The following is a 16930-nucleotide window of genomic DNA, read 5'->3' as shown; positions in this document are numbered from 1 at the left end:
CCTGGTGTTTGGTTTAAGGGTATGTGCCCATTATTCAGCCTGGCATTTGGTTTTATGAACCCTCCTGACTAATGTCTTGACCATCCCAGCACCGGGCACTCTACATTTTCCCTCAATGTACTTTTCACCTGAATGCAAAAGGGCACATCACATCCAGGGGGCCATCTTAAGGATATTTAGCTGATAGGAGTTCATCCAAAAATTGATAAAACCTAAAACTGAAGCCAAAGCCTTAGGTTGTCCCCATCCAACAATGAGTCCCAGCTCTTACACTGTGCTGGAAAACAAAATCTCAGGGGGACTGAGGACTTTTTGCCCAAGATTTGGGCAATAGTGCTGATTCTACTCACGTCCATGATATAAAAGTGGAACACTGCATCATAAATGCAGCATTTCTGCAATGTGAAGGGGTGAGTGCTGCTGAAAGATCAAGTCTTGACCCATGACCCTTTCCACGTGGGTTACTCTGCATTCTGAGCTCTCCCCCATTACAACCTAAAGCCACAGGCCTTTGATGCCTTACTTACTGCACTCTGATGACTGAGGTCCTGATGAAAACTGCTCTAACAGTACGTATGTTTTCACAGCCTATCTTGGAATGATATTGGCGACGAGGGTGCAGTGAGGCTGGCTGATGCCCTACCAAGAATGCTGTGCTTGAAGAAACTTGAGTAAGTACAGCATTGAATTTCAGGGGCACATCATATTGGCAAAGCTCTCGTGCTGGTGAAAGAGATATGGCAATAGTACATTATATGGTTTGTAAAAAGGTACTGGATTTGGACATTATCATCCATTAATGATATGCCTGCTCTATATACCACTGAGAAGCTGACCGATGTTTCTGCTGGGTATAATGTTCAGTTGGTTTGCCGTATAAATATAGAGACGATAACACAAGGGCCCAGTACATTATAATACAAGTGAGTGAAAACTGTACATGGCAGAATGTTATATTCCTGATGAAGGGTTTTTGCCCAAAACGTCGATTCCCCTGCTCCTTAGATGCTGCCTGTCCTGCTGTACTTTTCCAGCACCACACTCCCGACTCTGATCTCCAGCATCCGCGGTACACGCTTTCATCTAGAATGTTACATTGGCCCGCCTGTGGTAAGGGAAGGACCTACAAAGTTCATTGTGAGGCCTTTCGAATACCCTCCTGCTAATGCCAACCTGTTCCCACTCCTAGGGCAGGGGACTAGACATAGGCCAATCCTCCTGTCCTTGCTCCGGTTGAGGTCCTCAAGTGGCCATTTTAATGTGTGGTGGTTTAATGCTGTACCCTGAATTTGGGTTCCTGATGAAGGGCGTCTGCTCTTCGGATGCTGTCTGACCTGTTGTGCTTTTCCAGGGCAGCTGCTTTCAACTCTGGCTCTCCAGCATCTGCAGCCCTCACTTTCTCCTTCATTACAGACTGGTAAAGGAGAAAGCAAAATGAGGGACTGTCTTCAGACTTAGATCAGGGAAGAAGTAGGGACTAAGGTGGCAATTTGTGTGTGAAGCCGGAAGATGGAGGTGAAGATTTGGACGAGTACTTTCTGCAGTAGGGTGAGGGTATTCACTATCGAAAAGAACAAGGGAGATATAGGAATCAGGGTGGGTGACATGTAATCATCTTGAACAAATTAGCTTGGAGAGGGAAGAGGTTTTAGCAGGCTTACGGTCAGAGATCTATCCAAGCCTGCTGTATGAGACAAGGGGAGAGATGGGGGGGGGGGGTCCCTGATCTACATTTTCCAATCCTGCCTGGATACAGGAGATGCCAAAGGATTGGAAACAGCTCGTGTAGTGCTATTAATCAGGAAGGGTCATAGGGATTAACCAGGGAGCTATAAACCAGTGTATCTAATATCAGTGGTAGGGAACCTTTTGGAAACATTCTGTGGGACAGAATTTCTCAATTTAGTTTGTTTTATTTATTGGCTTTGTCAGAGGGCGATCATAACTAACAAATTTGATTTTCTAATGGAGGTGAATGATATGTGGATGAGGGCTGTGCAGTTGTTATAGTCTTCATGGATCTCAGTAAGGCCTTTTGACAGGTTGTCTCATGGGAGACTGGTCAAGAAGGTAAGAGCCCTTGAGATCTGGGCCATTTGGCAAATTAGATCCAAAACTGACTTAGCGGCAGGAAGCACAGAGTAATGGTCAAAGGGTCTTTTGAGAAATTTTAGAAGCTTATGTCCAGTAGCATAACAACAGAGTTCAGTGCTGGGTCCTTTGCAGTTTGTGATTAGCATTAATGATCCAGACATGAAGGTAGGAAATTTGATTAGTAAGTTCCACAAATGACATGAAAATAGATGCTGTGATAAATACAGAGGAAGTAAGCTTTAATAAGAACATAAGACGTAGGAGCAGGAGTAGGCCACCTGGCCCATCGAGCCTGCTCCACCATTCAATAAGATCATCGCTGATCTTCTCATGGTCTCAGCCCCACTTAACCTGCTCACCTTAATCCGTCACTCCTTTACTGATCAAAAATCAGACCGCAGTTTTGGACCTCGTTGCGGATGGAAATGTGAAGTGATGCACACTTGGAGGACAAACACGACAAGGGAGGTCAAGGTGAATGACAAGATGCTGGGCTCCACAGAGGATCAGCAGACCTTGGTGTACACATCTATAGATCCTAGAAGGCAGCAGGACAAGCCAATAAGGTGGTCAAGAAGACAAATGGTCTTCTGTATTAGTCAAGGCATTGAATATAAGAGCAAGGAGGTTATAATGGAGCTGTGTAACATTAGTTAGGCCACAGCAAGAGTGCTGTGAGCAGTTCTGTGGCAGTGCGTATGTGTCTGTGTGGGTGGGTGTGGCAGTGTGTATGTGTCTGTATGTGGGTGTAGTGGTATGTGTCTGTATGTGGGTGAGTGGGTGTGGTGGTGTGTGTGTGTCTGTGAGTGGGTGTGGCGGTGTGTGTATGTGTCTGTATGTGGGTGGGTGTGACAGTGTGTGAGAGTGGGTGTGGTGGTGTGTGTGTCTGTGGGTGGGTGTGGCAGAACGAGTGTGGGTGGGTGTGGCAGTATGAATGTGTGGATGGGTGTAGCAGAATGAGTGTGTGGGTGGGTGGGTGTGGCAGTGTGTGTGTCTGTGGGTGGGTGTGACGGCGTGGGTGGGTATGGCGGTGTGGGTGTGTCTGTGGGTGGGTGTGGCTGTGTGTGTGGGTAGTTGGGTGGGTGTGGCTGTGTGTGTGGGTAGGTGGGTGGGTGTGGCTGTGTGTGTGGGTAGGTGGGTGGGTGTGGGAGGTGGGTGGGTGTGGTGGTGTGTGGGGTGGGCATGTGTGGGGGTGGGTGGAATAGGCAGTGTGTGTGGGCATGGGTGGGTTGGAAGGGTGTGGCAGTGAGTGTGGGCATGTGTGGGTGAGTGGGTTGGAAGTGTATGGCAGTGTGTGTGTGGGTGAGTGGGTTGGAAGGGTGTGGCAGTGTGGGTGGGTGGGTTGAAAGGGTGTGGCAGTGTGTGTGGGTTGGAAGGGTGTGGCAGGGTGTGTGACATGTGTGGGTGAGTGGGTTGGAAGGGTGTGGCAGTGTGTGATCCAATTTTCCTGTCTCTAGAGTTTTTCCTTCCAGTGGTGCCCTTCCAGAATCTTCTAGCTATATCCTGTCTATTCATTTACACTCAGTAATGTACTGCTCCATTGTCCCAGTGCAATCCACAGCAGCGTTCTCCTTGGCCTCCGCATTGAGGTCAGTGTCAGGAGTTCAGGTCTGGGTTGCTATTCTGCAGGTCATTCTGCTCATGCAGGGTCCGTGAGGAACACCTCCCCCGCTATGGTCTCCTTTCCCCTTTCCCCCCAGCCCCCACCTCTAAATCATGTGATGTAAATAGTTGCTGTTGTATTTTTACTCATTATGAGCCATTAAAAGTAAGTTTAGTGACAAACATTAGAGCATTTTCATTTGTTATGAAGATGTTTGTAGCTGTATCTGTACACTTGATTTGTTTGCAGTGCCTTGTGTTCAGTAATCTGAGATTAAATTGACTGGGACAATTTTCAGCATGATCCTGTAGGTGGTGCCATTTGGATGAGAAACTGGAACTGATGGTCCACTTTAAATTTCTCCGTGATTCACTGTTAATTGTGCATTCTTTCCTTTACATATACTTCTTATTCTTATATATCCTATCAACCCCTATAGCTGGTGGCTACAGTCTCAGAAATGTATTAACAGTCACAAGAATTGTTTGACCAGTTTTCTGTTTCCTAATGTTCTTTCTATCCTAGCAGTTCACTGGTCTTTCATCTCACTGTTGGTTCCATGGAGACAAGCAAGTGTTTGCGAGAGATAGCCACAGGGAAGACTGTTAATTATTTCACTAATATCACATGTGAAAATGTTTCTTACATCAAATATAGTCAACTAACATCCACCGGGTGATAATTTAGCACATGCAAACCTGACCCTTCTTATCACAAGCTATTTTCCAAGGAATCCCATCCACTTTATCCCAAATCCATTAGAATTTCTGCAGTGTGGAAACAGACCATTCAACCCAACAGGTCCACACTGATCCTCTGAAGAGCATCTCACCCAGAGCCATCCCCCCTACTCTTTATCCCAGCGTTTCCCACGGCTAACAAACCTAACCTGGACAAAGTTAAAAATCACACAACACCAGTTTATCGTCCAACAGGTTTATTTGGAAGTACTGGCTTTCCCAAAGCGCTGCTCCTTCGTCAGGTGGTTGATAAGCCAGTTGGACTATAATCTGGTGTTGTGTGATTTTTAACTTTATCCACCCCAATCCAACACTGGCACTTCCACATCCCTGAACCCTATGGGCAATGCACCCATCTTCAGACTGTGAGAGAAAGCTGGAGCACCTGGCGGAAACCCACACGGACAGAGGGAGAATGTGGGAACTCCACACAGACAGTTGTCCAAAGGTAGAATCAAATGCAGGTCCCCAGCACTGTGAGGCCACAGTGCTAACCACGAGCCACTCCTTGTATTTCAGTGTGGTGATTATTTGAACTTCTCCTTGTTTGCAGTTTTGGTTTCCACATCTGAGGAAGGATGTTATTGTTGTTGAGGGAGTGCACTGAATGTTCACACAACTAATTCGTGGGATGGCAGAACTGCCGTATCAAGAGAGGTTGAATTCATTAGGATTATATTCGCAGGAGATAAGAATGAGAGGGAATCTCACAGAGGCCCATATAATTCTAAAAGGGCTAGACAGGTTAGATTCAGGAAGATATTCCCAATTACGGGTGCCTCTTGAACCACGGTTCACTGTCTAAGATACAGGCTAAACAATTTAAGGCTGAGGTGAAGAGAAATTTCTTCATCCAGGAAGCAGTGAGCCTGTAGAATCCTATGCCACAGAAAGCAGTCAAGGACAAAGCATTGTGTGATTTGAAGCAGAGGTTGGATGCAGCATTTGGGGCTAAAGTGATCAAAGGATGTGGAGGAAAAGCAGGAACAGACTATGGAGTTGGGTGATCAGCAATGATTGGATTGAAAGGTGGAATGGGCTCAAAGGGCCGAATAGCCTACTGTATTTTCTGTGTTCCTATGTTTTTATTTGTTTCAATCTCTTTCCAATTTGTGTTTCTCTTTCTTCATTCCCTCTTTCGCTCCCGTATCTCTCGCACCCTCCCTTACCCTCCCCACTTCACATTATCATTAGCTACTCTCAACCCCCACTGTCCCTCACACCTCCTCCCACCTACTCAAACTTCACTCTCATCTCTTTAGAACCCTGCACCATCACTCTCATTAACCCCATTCTCCTGCAAACCTCAGCCCCTCAATCTCACACCGTCCAAAAATGACAATCTGTCCTGTCACTATCTGATATATGTGGTATCAATTTTATAAGCAGCACTCCCAAGCCATGTCATAACAGGGGAGTCATTGAAAAGCTTCTATATCTGATGATGAAAGTGACCAGTACTTGAATAGTCACTTCAAAAACAATTAGGGAAGTTAGTGGTTATATGTTAGGGACAGTCCATATCACAGTAGAGGAGGTGTTGGATGTATTAGAATGTATAAAGGTGGATTAATCTCCTGATCCTGACCAGATATATCTAAGAACCCTACAAGAGGCTAGAGAAGAAATTTCTGGGCCCTGGCTGATATTTTTACATCATGGTTAGCCATGAGTGAGGTCCCAGAAAACTGGAGGGTAGCGAATGTTATGCCATTATTCAAGAAGGGCTGCAAAGAAAAACTTGGAAACTATAGACCAGTGAGCCTAACGCCTGTGGTAGGCAAGTTCCTTGAGAAGATTCTGAGAGATAAGATATACATGTATTTGCAAAGCAGAGTTTGATTAGGAGTAGTCAGCATGGCTTTGTGCGTGGGCGATCACACCTCACAAATTTGTTAGAGTTATTTGATGAGGTGACCAGGAAGGTTGATGAGGGCAATGCGGTAGATGTAATCTATATGGATTTCATTAAAGCCTTTGATCAGGTTTCACATGGTAGGCTGCTCTGGAAGGTAAGATTGTATGAAATCGAGGGGAGCTGGCAAATTGGATACACAATTGGCTTGATGGTAGGAAGCAGAGGGTAATAGTGGAAAGATGCTTGTCAGACTGGAGGCTTGTGACTAGTGGAGTGCCTCAGGGACGGTGCTGGACCCATTGTTGTTTGTTATCTGTATCAATGATTAGGATGAGAATGTACAAGGCAAGATTAGTAAGTTTGCAGATGACCGTAAAATAGGAGATATTATAGACAGTAAGAAAGGTTATCATATATTGCAGCAGGTCCTTAATCAGCTGGGGAAGTGAGCCAAGAAATGGCAAATGGAGTTTAATATAGATAAGCGTGAGGTCTTACATTTTGGTAAATCAAATCAAAGTAGGAGTTTCATGGTGAATGGTAGGGCCTTAAGGAGTGTAGTGAAACAGAGGAACTTTGGAGTTCATGTGCCTGGTTCTCTGAAAGTGGAGTCACAGGTAGATAGGGCATTGGAGAAGGCTTTTGGCAAACTGGCCTTCATTAGTCAGGGCATTAAGTATAGAAGTTGGAAAGTTGTGTTGCAGTTGTATAGGACGTTGGTGAGGTCACCCTGCTATAGGAAGAATGTTATTAAAATGGAAAGAGTGCAGAAGAAATTTACAAGAGTGTTGCCAGGACTCAAGGGTGTGAGTTATAGGGAAAGGTTGGACAAGCTAGGACTTATTTCTTTACAGCATAGGAGACTGAGAGGGGAATCTTAAAGAAGTGTATAAGATCATAGGGTCTTTTCCCCAGGGTTGGGGAATCGAGGACTAGAGGGCATCAGTTCAAGGTTAAAGGGGGAAGAATAAAAGGGAATTTGAGGGGCAATACTTTTTACACAGAGGGTGGTTTGCATACAGAATGTGCTGCCAGCGGAAGTGGTTGAGGCAGATACACTAACAACATTTAAAAGGCATTTGGACAAATACATGAATAGGAAAGATTTAGAAGGATATGGGCCAAGTGCAGGGAAATGGGGTTGGTGTGAATGGACATTTTGGTCCGTATGGATCAGTTTGAGCCAAAGGGCCTGTCTCTATGCTGTAGGGGTCTAATTATCCTTATCAGATGTACATAACTGTCAAATAAGTAAGCATCACTTAACTAGGCTGTTGAACATAGAGTCATGGAGATGTATAGCACAGAAACAGACTCTTTGGTCCAACTTGTCCGCGCCAAGCAGATATCCCAACCCAATCTAGTCCCACCTGCCAGCACCTGGCCCATATCCCTCCAAACCCTTCCTATTTATATACCCATCCAGATGCCTTTTAAATGTTGCAATTGTACCAGGCTCCACCACATCCTCTGGCAGCTCATTCCATACATGTACCACCCTCTGAGTAAAAAGTTGCCCCTTAGGTCTCTTTTATATCTTTCCGCTCTCACCCTAAATCTATGCCCTCTACTTCTGGACTCCCCCATCCCAGGGAAAAGGCTGTCTACTTATCCTATCCATGCCCTTCATGATTTTGTAAACCTCTGTAAGGTCACTCCTCAGCCTCCGATCCTCCAGGGAAAACAGCCCTAGCCTATTCAACCTCTCCCTATAGGTCAAATCCTCCAACCCTGGCAACATCCTTGTAAATCTTTCCTGAACCTTTTCAAGTTTCACAACATTTTTCTGATAGGAAGGAGGCCGATGTCCTGTACAGCTGTAACATGACCTCCCAACTCCTGTATTTAATATCTGACCAACAAAGGAAAGCATACCAAATGCCTTCTTCACTATCCTATCTTCCTGCGACTCCACTTTCAAGGAGCTATGAACCTGCACTTCAAGGTCTCTTTGTTCAGCAACACTCTAGGACCTTGCTATTAAGTGTATACATCCTGCTAAGATTTAATTTCCCAAAATGCAGCACCTCACATTTATCTCAATTAAACTCCAGTTGCCACTTCTCAGCCCATTGGCCCATCTGATCAAGATTACCTTGAAATCTGAGATAATCTTCTTCACTGTCCACTACACCTCCAATTTTGGTGTCATCTGCAAACTTATTAACTATACCTCTTATGCTCACATCTAAATCATTTATATAAATGACGAAAAGTAGTGGACTCAGCACCGATCCTTGTGGCACTCCACTGGTCACAGGCCTCCAGTCTGAAAAACAACCCTCCACTACCACCACCTTATCTTTGAGCCAGTTCTGTATCCAAATGGTGAGTTCTTCCTGTATTCCATAAGATCTAATCTTGCTCACCAGTTTCCTGTGGGGAACCTTATCGAACACCTTACTGAAGTCCATATAGATCACATCTACTACTCTGCCCTTATCAATCCTCTTTGTTACTTCTTCAAAAAACTCAATCAAGTTTGTGAGACGTGATTTCCCACATATAAAGCCATGTTGACTATCCCTAATCAATCCTTGCTTTTCCAAATACATGTAGATCCTGTCCCTCAGGATTCCCTCCAACAACTTGCCCACCACCTATGTCAGGCTCACTGGTCTATAGTTCCTGGCTTTTCCTTACCACCCTTCTTAAACAGTGGCACCAGGTTAAGCCAACCTCCAGTCTTCCGGCACTTTATCTGTGACTATTGATGCACAATCATTATGCTTTTGCGAAGCTCATAAATCTGTAAATGATATGCATTTTCCTTGACCAATTTAACACTTGGGATCGAATTGCCACTAATTGTTAGAACCTGTGAACCTGCGTTATTCCTGGAGTGAGTATGTAACCAACTTTCACTTATCAATGTACCCCTGCAGCTCACACCAGTCACCAAACTATTCAACAACTTCACAAAAGGTATGTTTGAATGCAAGAGATATTTTTGTAGGTTTTAATATTGTAAGGTGCAATGCTGTTCCAAAATTTCAACATTTTGACCATAGCATGTCTTTGAGTGCTTGAGCAAATCTCCACATTAAAGTTGAACACCTTCCCGCTGTTTTCAGAAGAATCGGTGCAATGTGGAAACCACAACAGCTGCAAATAAGTTTTTTTTAGGCTCTTTGTCATCCATTTATATTCCAGGTCCTGAGCCATCCTCAGAGATGGACAGAGGGTCCCTGTGAGCTCTCCTCACAAGAAGTTGCTTTCTTTTTGGGACAAGTGTGTGTTCTGTGGCCATTTGAAGGAGGACTTTATTCCGAATAACAAAATGTTTTCCTGCCTTTCTCCTAGTTTGGAAGGAAACAAAATCACAGCAGCTGGAGCAGAAAAGCTAGCAGCAAGTCTCCATCAATGCTCCTTTGTTGAGGTAATTCGGTAAGTATTGTGTGATAAACCAGCTCAGGCACTGATAGGTTTACACAACCTTGTGTGCTCAAAGAATCTCTAAACTTCATTATACCCACAGATTAATCATGAGATTAATCATTCTGCAACAGAAAGGTTCAAAATTGTGATCTAAACATTTTGCCCCTCGACCAAAAGGAATAAAATGGATACCTGATCTTTCGTTTGACAGTGGAGCCCATTGGCTGCTGCGTTTCCCTATCATACTGATGGGCTGTCAAAACTATTTAAATGTCTAAAAAGCACTTTTTGAATCTTCTGTGGGGCTTTTCTTCAATCCAGGAAAGTGAAAGATTGTGATCCTGAAATGGGAACAGGGAAGACAATGATCTGCCTTGTGAGATTCACTCCCTGTCATGGTCACTTGGGAATTTGAAGTGACCATAAAGATTACTCAATATTCAATCCAGTGCCTTTATCTTTAACTGAATCTCAAGAATTTCCGGATTTTGACTAATTTCGCAGTTTTCTAAAATGTCTCTCTCTCTCTCTCACACTCACACACTCACTCACTCTCTCTCACACACACACACACACACACACACACACCTCACTCTCTCACTCATCACACACACACACTCATCTCACTCATCACACACACACACACACACACACACCTCACTCTCTCATTATCTCACTCATCACACACACACACACACACACCTCACTCTCTCACTATCTCACTCATCACACACACTCTCTCTCTCACACACACACACACACACACACACACACACACACTCTCTCTCTCTCTCTCTCTCTCTCTCTCTCTCTCTCTCTCTCTCTCTCACACACACACACACCTCACTCTCTCACTATCTCACTCATCACACACACACATCTCACTCATCTCACTCATCACACACACACACTCTCTCTCTCTCTCACACACACACACACACTCTCTCTCTCTCTCTCTCTCTCACACACACACACACACACACACACACACACACACACTCACACACACTCTCACACACACACACACACACACACACTCTCTCTCACACACATCTCTCACACACACACTTCCATGCTAGCAGACACCTGAATGTGGTTTGTTTATTTCACTCTTCCCCATCCCTCCCACTCCTGAAGGTGCAGGCACATCCATGGGGCATTTTTGTGATTGTGTGGCCAAGCTATTGAACTGTGAAAGTATCGCAGCTGTCCTGACGCTGCCACTACCCAATAGCATCCAGTGCCAGCTAGCCAGCCAGTATCTGAAGATAGTAATTTTGATGAAACCATAGCTGGTAGCAAACCCTCTCCCCATCTTTTCCCTGCTCTCCCTTTAACCTGTGACACTGATGCCTGTCTACAAATCTCTTATGAATGCCTCAGGTGAGATTGAATACAGGTTGGTCATCAAATGTAGTATTGGCCTGGTTTATGTGACTTGGTTTCAAACAAGGAGGAGGCTCACATTCATAAAGCAAATGTCAGGGCTGTTGCAAACTATTTCACAGCCGTTGAAGTGGTTTTGAAATGCAACCATTCGAGAAAAGCTGCAGCCAAATTATGCACAGCACATTCTGACAAGCAATAATATGATCAAATAATCCACTCTTAGACAATAGTTGAACAGTAAATGTTGTCCAGATCACTGTGGAGATTTAAAATGGAAGCTTTTACATCCGTATGTGATGGGATGAAGAGCCTGAGGCAGAATAGTAGATGGTGCCTCAATTTAGTGTTTCATCTGAAAGACCATACATTCAGCAGTGCAGCACTCCCACTGTATTGCACTGGAATGTCAGATTTTCACTGAATCCCTACAGTGTGGAAACAGGCCGTTTGGCCCAGCAAGTCCCCACTGACCCTCCAAAGAGTATCTCACCCAGACCCATTCCCTTACCCTGTTACTTTACTTTATCCCCTAACTAATACACCTGACCTACACATCCCTGAACACTAGGGGGCAATTTAGTTGTGCTCTGTTTTATGGAGTGGACTTAGCTTTCTGACCCAGAGGTGAGAGTGCTACCACTGAGATGATACTATTACACCATGCTATTTATTTGACTACTAAACCAATGGGATTGCCTAAACCAATAACTCATATTTTTAACAATATCTCATCTGCTGAACAGCTAAATTAAAATGTCGACTATTTTTGTTTCCGTGATAAGACTTGGCAGGGCAGAATGTTTTCTCAACATCTGACTTGGGATTCTCTGGATTGCTCGCAACCTTATTTTAGCAAAATAACATCTTTAGCTATGACAGGCTGTCAGTACAGTGTGCAAGCCAGTGTTCTAATGACTGCAGGCAATATCCCAGAGACCGTCTGCTGTCACTGAAACAGCCTGGGCCGTTTCATCAACCCTACACAATGAAAGAGACATCGCACCTTAGCTTTGGCGAGAGGCAAAGTTGCAGCAGGGAAGAAATCCCATTGTGCCTGTGGCAGCTCTTTGAAAGCCATTGCCAATTAGTCTCTAACCCGCCTCCCCCCCCCGGCCCCCCCAACCTTCCTCTCTCCCTGCAAATTTTTCTTCACAATTTCTTCGATACTGTTCTGAAAATTACTCTTGAATATGCGAACCACTGAGCCGCTGTTCCACCTCCTGATGGGGCTGGCTGTATCAGGAGTCTTCCTGTTGTCTTCAGTTAGATATCAGGCCCACTGCTGACTAATTTGGAGACAAAGTTAAAAATCACACAACACCAGGTTATAGTCCAACAGGTTTAATTGGAAGCACACTAGCTTTTGGAGCATCACGCCTTCATCAGATGGTAGTGGATAGTGGTAATAGATGAAGGAGCGACGCTCCGAAAGCTAATGTGCTTCCAATTAAACCTGTTGGACTATAACCTGGTGTTGTATGATTTTTAACTTTGCACACCTCTGTCCAACACTGGCATCTCCAAGTCATAATTTGGAGACAGACTGTGGGAACATTGTTGAGCAGGATCTGTCACTGTTTGTTCAGGGTCCTGAAGCTCACAATACAATTTAAACCTCAATATTCAGATGCTGCATGGTTTTATCGATCCGTCTTGCAAGAGATTGAACTGAGGTGCAACCACAATTCTTTCAGCTACAGATTTACAAAGAGAAGATTAACTTAATTGTGTGCAGTTTTGGGCCCCATATCTCAGGAAGGATATACTAGTCCTGGAGAGCATTCAGAGGAGGTTCATGAGAATGGTCCCTGGAATGAAAAGCTGAACAAATGAGGAAGATTTGAGGACTCTGGGTCTATCCTCAATGGAGTTTAGAAGGACAAGGGGGATCTAATTGAAACCTACAGAATATTTAATGGCCTGGACAGAGTAGATGTTGGGAAGATGTTTCCATTGGTAGGAGAGATTAGAACCCTCAGGCACAGCCTTTGAGTAAAGGGAAGATCTTTTAGAATGGAGCTAAGGAGAAACTTCTTCAACCAGAGAGTGGGGTGAATCTATGGAATTCATTGCCACTAAAGGCTGTGGAGGCCAGATCATTGAGTGTGTTTAAGACTGAGATGGATAGATTCTTGATTGTCAACAGGATCAAGTATTACAGGGAGAAAGCGAGAGAATTTGTGGAGAAACTTATCAGCCATGATTGAATGTCAGAACAGACTTGATGGACCAAATAGTGAACTTCAACTCTTATGTTTTATGGTCTAAATGTTCCCTCCTTATCCATGCAGATTGTGGAAGAACAATATATCGAAGGACAGGGAACATAGTCTTCAGGAACAGGATTCCAGATTAAATTTCCTCTCCGTTTAGAATAGCACTTAAAATGTAAATGATATATGTAAATATTGTATGCAGTATTAATGGAATTGGAATTTGCACTATTTCTTGTACTTTGTTTTCAATATGAATCTTAATTATATTGATTGTATTTATTTTAAGACATTTTTGTCTTGCTATTTTTACAAAGCCGTTTTGTTCATGCAAATAAAACATTTTGTACAAATTAATAGGTTTGTTCTATTTTGTCTTTCTCACTGAATAGTCACTTTATTTACCAATTTGTATGTACAGCGAAGTTGTTGTGAGGAGCTCCATCAATCTCTGTGTCTTCTTGTGGTGATTTGTTCTCAACGTGATGTATTGTTCCTTTTGCCTTATCCTGCCATTTCTTCATGACAAACATTCCCTTGTAAATGCTGAGATATCTTCTCCACCAGATACTAGCCAATGGGCTCACTACTGACCTCTCTGTGCTGCAACAGGTTATCAAGGGTTCGGCATGTGCCATAATAAGATTCAGATCAGTCATGAAGATACCCTGCTCATGTGACCCTGAAGATACTAGTCTAAAATGACCATGTTTGGAGAGAGACCTTAGACACTACACCCACAGCCAATGATACTCCAGACCAGTACCTCAATTGCAAGTAACTGTGCTAACTTAAAGCACAAGATTAACTGGGCAGCAATTTAGGCACATATAGAATTCTAAGAACAAGTAGGAGAAGATCTGTATTGTTACTACGGAATGCTGGCCCTGGAATAATTGATCATTTGACCTGTTCAAGATTGGGTCAATAAATCTTTGTGTCAGAGATGTTCGCTCTGTGGAGGGAACATTTTGTCCACATGGGCATTTTGAGATTTTGTTTCCTCTTGATTTTTTTTCCCCTTGTGCCAGAAGCCCCATTACCGGAATACAGTATCCCTAGTTTGGGGATTTACTGTCATTAGTCCTCATTTCTCTATGCCGAGTCTAGGGCCCGTCTAATTATCAATAGTGGAGGATAGACGACTGATGAGTCTAAACAGAAAAGACTTAGCAATGAGCACAATTTACATTATTAGCCAGGCTTAATTATTAAAGATTCTCAGGAACTGCCCCGAATGCATCCTTCAGAGCTCAACTGTCTCTACCCAGATGCTGTGACATCATCAGGTTGGGTGGAGCCAATGCAACATGAGGATTAACACTTTCATTGCCATTGCCTTGTACAACACACATCCAACCACTCTCCCATGCCTCCACCCTCTCTCTTATGCTTGCTGTTGTGTGACTTAGAGTGGGATGAGAACCAATGAAGGTGCTGAAAGTTGTTGCTGGGCCAGAACCACATCAGTGAGGCACTGGAGATGACACAGTGTCATTAGGTTACCTCTCCTTGAACTATGAGAACTAAACTGGAGAAGGCCAGACTGGAATATTTCCAGGCTCTGAACGACATAGACATTAGCAAGAAAGTCGGGAAAGTCATATAACATTTGATGAGGATCTTCCCATTGTTGAGAACTCCATTTCCACTTTTCCACTTAAGCGCTGAACAGTGAGACCAGATTCTCTGTAGTCAGTGGCCAGAGGCCTGATTGCACTCACTAATATCCTCACAATTTCATCAGGTCACCTCATTGACCAGCAGATTCCCCTCTTCTCACCCACCAATAGAATCTGGGCCACAGCAATTCCTAACATGAAAGTTGGAGAGCTGGTATTTGGTGACTCCCGTTCACTTCTCTCTCCTCCAGGCCTTTAATAGTCACCAACATTTTGGGGCACAATCCCTGGGCAGCAAATGCACACAACCTCCACCCAACAGGAATCCCCATTTCCAAAACTGGTTGCCCATTCCCCTCTGACAAACATGTCTAGGGCAATTGACTGGAGCCAAGCAGGGCAGCTGAGGTCTGCCATTGCTTGACAGGGTAAATGAATGGGCATTAAAGTACCTGTGCCAGGAGGACCCAGCAGTGCCCAGTGCTGCCACTATGGTGAATGGGAGAATAGAGTGAGTGGGGCCCAAATGGGGAGTGATGCGTTGGAACTTGAGATTACCTAGAGAAGACAGTGTGAGAAAACTTGTGTGACTCACGGAGAGAAACCCTGCATGAAACTAGCTGAAAATGATACTTAGCTAATTTCTGGTAACTAGTCTTTGCTTGAAAAGAAAGCACCTGATTCAGTGGAGATGCATTAGATTGTTACAAGTGAATGAAACATTAATCTGCAATATTAAGTTAAACTGCAGTTGTGGAAACAAGATCCCATCGATTCAGGCTAGAGGTAATATTTTTAGAATAGGCTCAATGGTTAGCATTGCTGCTTCACAGCACTAGCGACTTGGCTTCAATTCCAGCCTTGGGTGACTGTCTGGAGCTTGAATGTTCTTCCTGTGTCTGCATGGATTTCCTCCAGGTGCTCTGGTTTTGTCACACAGTTGAAAACGAAACATCGAATTTCCTGTTCCTTGGATGCTGCCTAACCTGTGCTTTAACCAGCAACACATTTTCAGCTGTGCTCTCCAGCATCTGCAGATCTCATTTTTTTACCTTTTGTCACACAGTCCCAGGATGTGGAGCTTCGGTGGACTGGCCATGCTAAATTGTCCAATGATGTACAAACGAGGTGGATTCGCCATGGGAAATGATGGGGTGGATCTGGGTGGGAGGGTTTGGTATGTGGACTTGATGGACTGAATGGTCTGCTTCCACACCATCAGGAAGTCTACGGTTCAAAAGTTAATCAATGTATGAAATAAAACCCCAAATATCTGATGAAAGCAACGACTCTGGCCTTTATTGAGAAATTATGAGTTGGTCTATAAATCAATGTTTGGCTTCCAAGATCAATTTTAACCTGTGAGGGATAGAATTTGGGGAAAAGAGAAATCCTCATGTGAAAATGGAGAGGTAGATCTACGTGAAGATCATAAGAATAACTCACCACAGGGTAAAAGGGAAACCCTTGAAGGGGAAAGAGAACTTAAAAAGCTCTGTTGTTTTCTCTAATAAAGTAGGCCACATGAAATTACAGTGTTGACGGATTAGGAAAAGCACTGGGAAGCCAGATGTAGGAAACAGGATAAGCCCATAAATATTGTTGGAGTGGTAACAGAAAGCACAATGGAGGCTAGAAAACTGCACCAGAACGGTCGGAGTTTGATTAAGGAGGATGTGCCAGATCTTCTTAAACGAGATACTCACGAAGGTAGAGTTTACTCACATAGGCCAAGTGCAGCAGGAAAAGAGATTACACTATTAAGAGATACAGGACCCTCTCAATCTGTAGTGTTGAAAAATGAGGAGATATGTAACTCTGAAGGACTATTGCCAGAAAAAGTGCGAATAAAGGGAATTTACAGTGAGACAAGAAGTGTCGAGTTATGTAAAGTGAGGTTAGAGTGTCCAGTGAAGAGTGGAGAAGTCATAATGGGAGTACTGAACAAACTCTCAGCTCCAAGAATGCTAAGTGACTTCAGAGGAGGTTCATGAGAATGGTCCCAGGAAGGAAAAGCTAAAAAATGAGGAACA

General features: G+C 44.0%; 1 protein-coding gene across 2 annotated transcripts in view; it reads left to right on the top strand.

Annotated features, from left to right (window-relative positions):
* nlrc5 (NLR family, CARD domain containing 5) overlaps positions 1–13556 on the top strand; it is a 175336-nt gene extending 161780 nt beyond the window's left edge. For both annotated transcript variants that reach the window (XM_060838192.1, XM_060838191.1), the window contains 3 exons: positions 588–671; positions 9599–9682; positions 13354–13556. In XM_060838192.1, coding sequence (XP_060694175.1) covers positions 588–671; positions 9599–9682; positions 13354–13435 — 250 coding nt within the window. In that variant the 3' untranslated portion in view covers positions 13436–13556. The remainder of the gene's footprint in view (positions 1–587; positions 672–9598; positions 9683–13353) is intronic.
* The last annotated feature ends 3374 nt before the right edge of the window (positions 13557–16930 follow it).

The sequence above is a fragment of the Hemiscyllium ocellatum genome, chromosome 17 (genome assembly GCF_020745735.1).
Source record: "Hemiscyllium ocellatum isolate sHemOce1 chromosome 17, sHemOce1.pat.X.cur, whole genome shotgun sequence".
Taxonomy (NCBI): Eukaryota; Metazoa; Chordata; class Chondrichthyes; order Orectolobiformes; family Hemiscylliidae; genus Hemiscyllium; species Hemiscyllium ocellatum.
The sequence above is the reverse complement of the archived record's forward strand: the minus strand, read 5'-3'. Positions and strand labels throughout refer to the sequence as shown.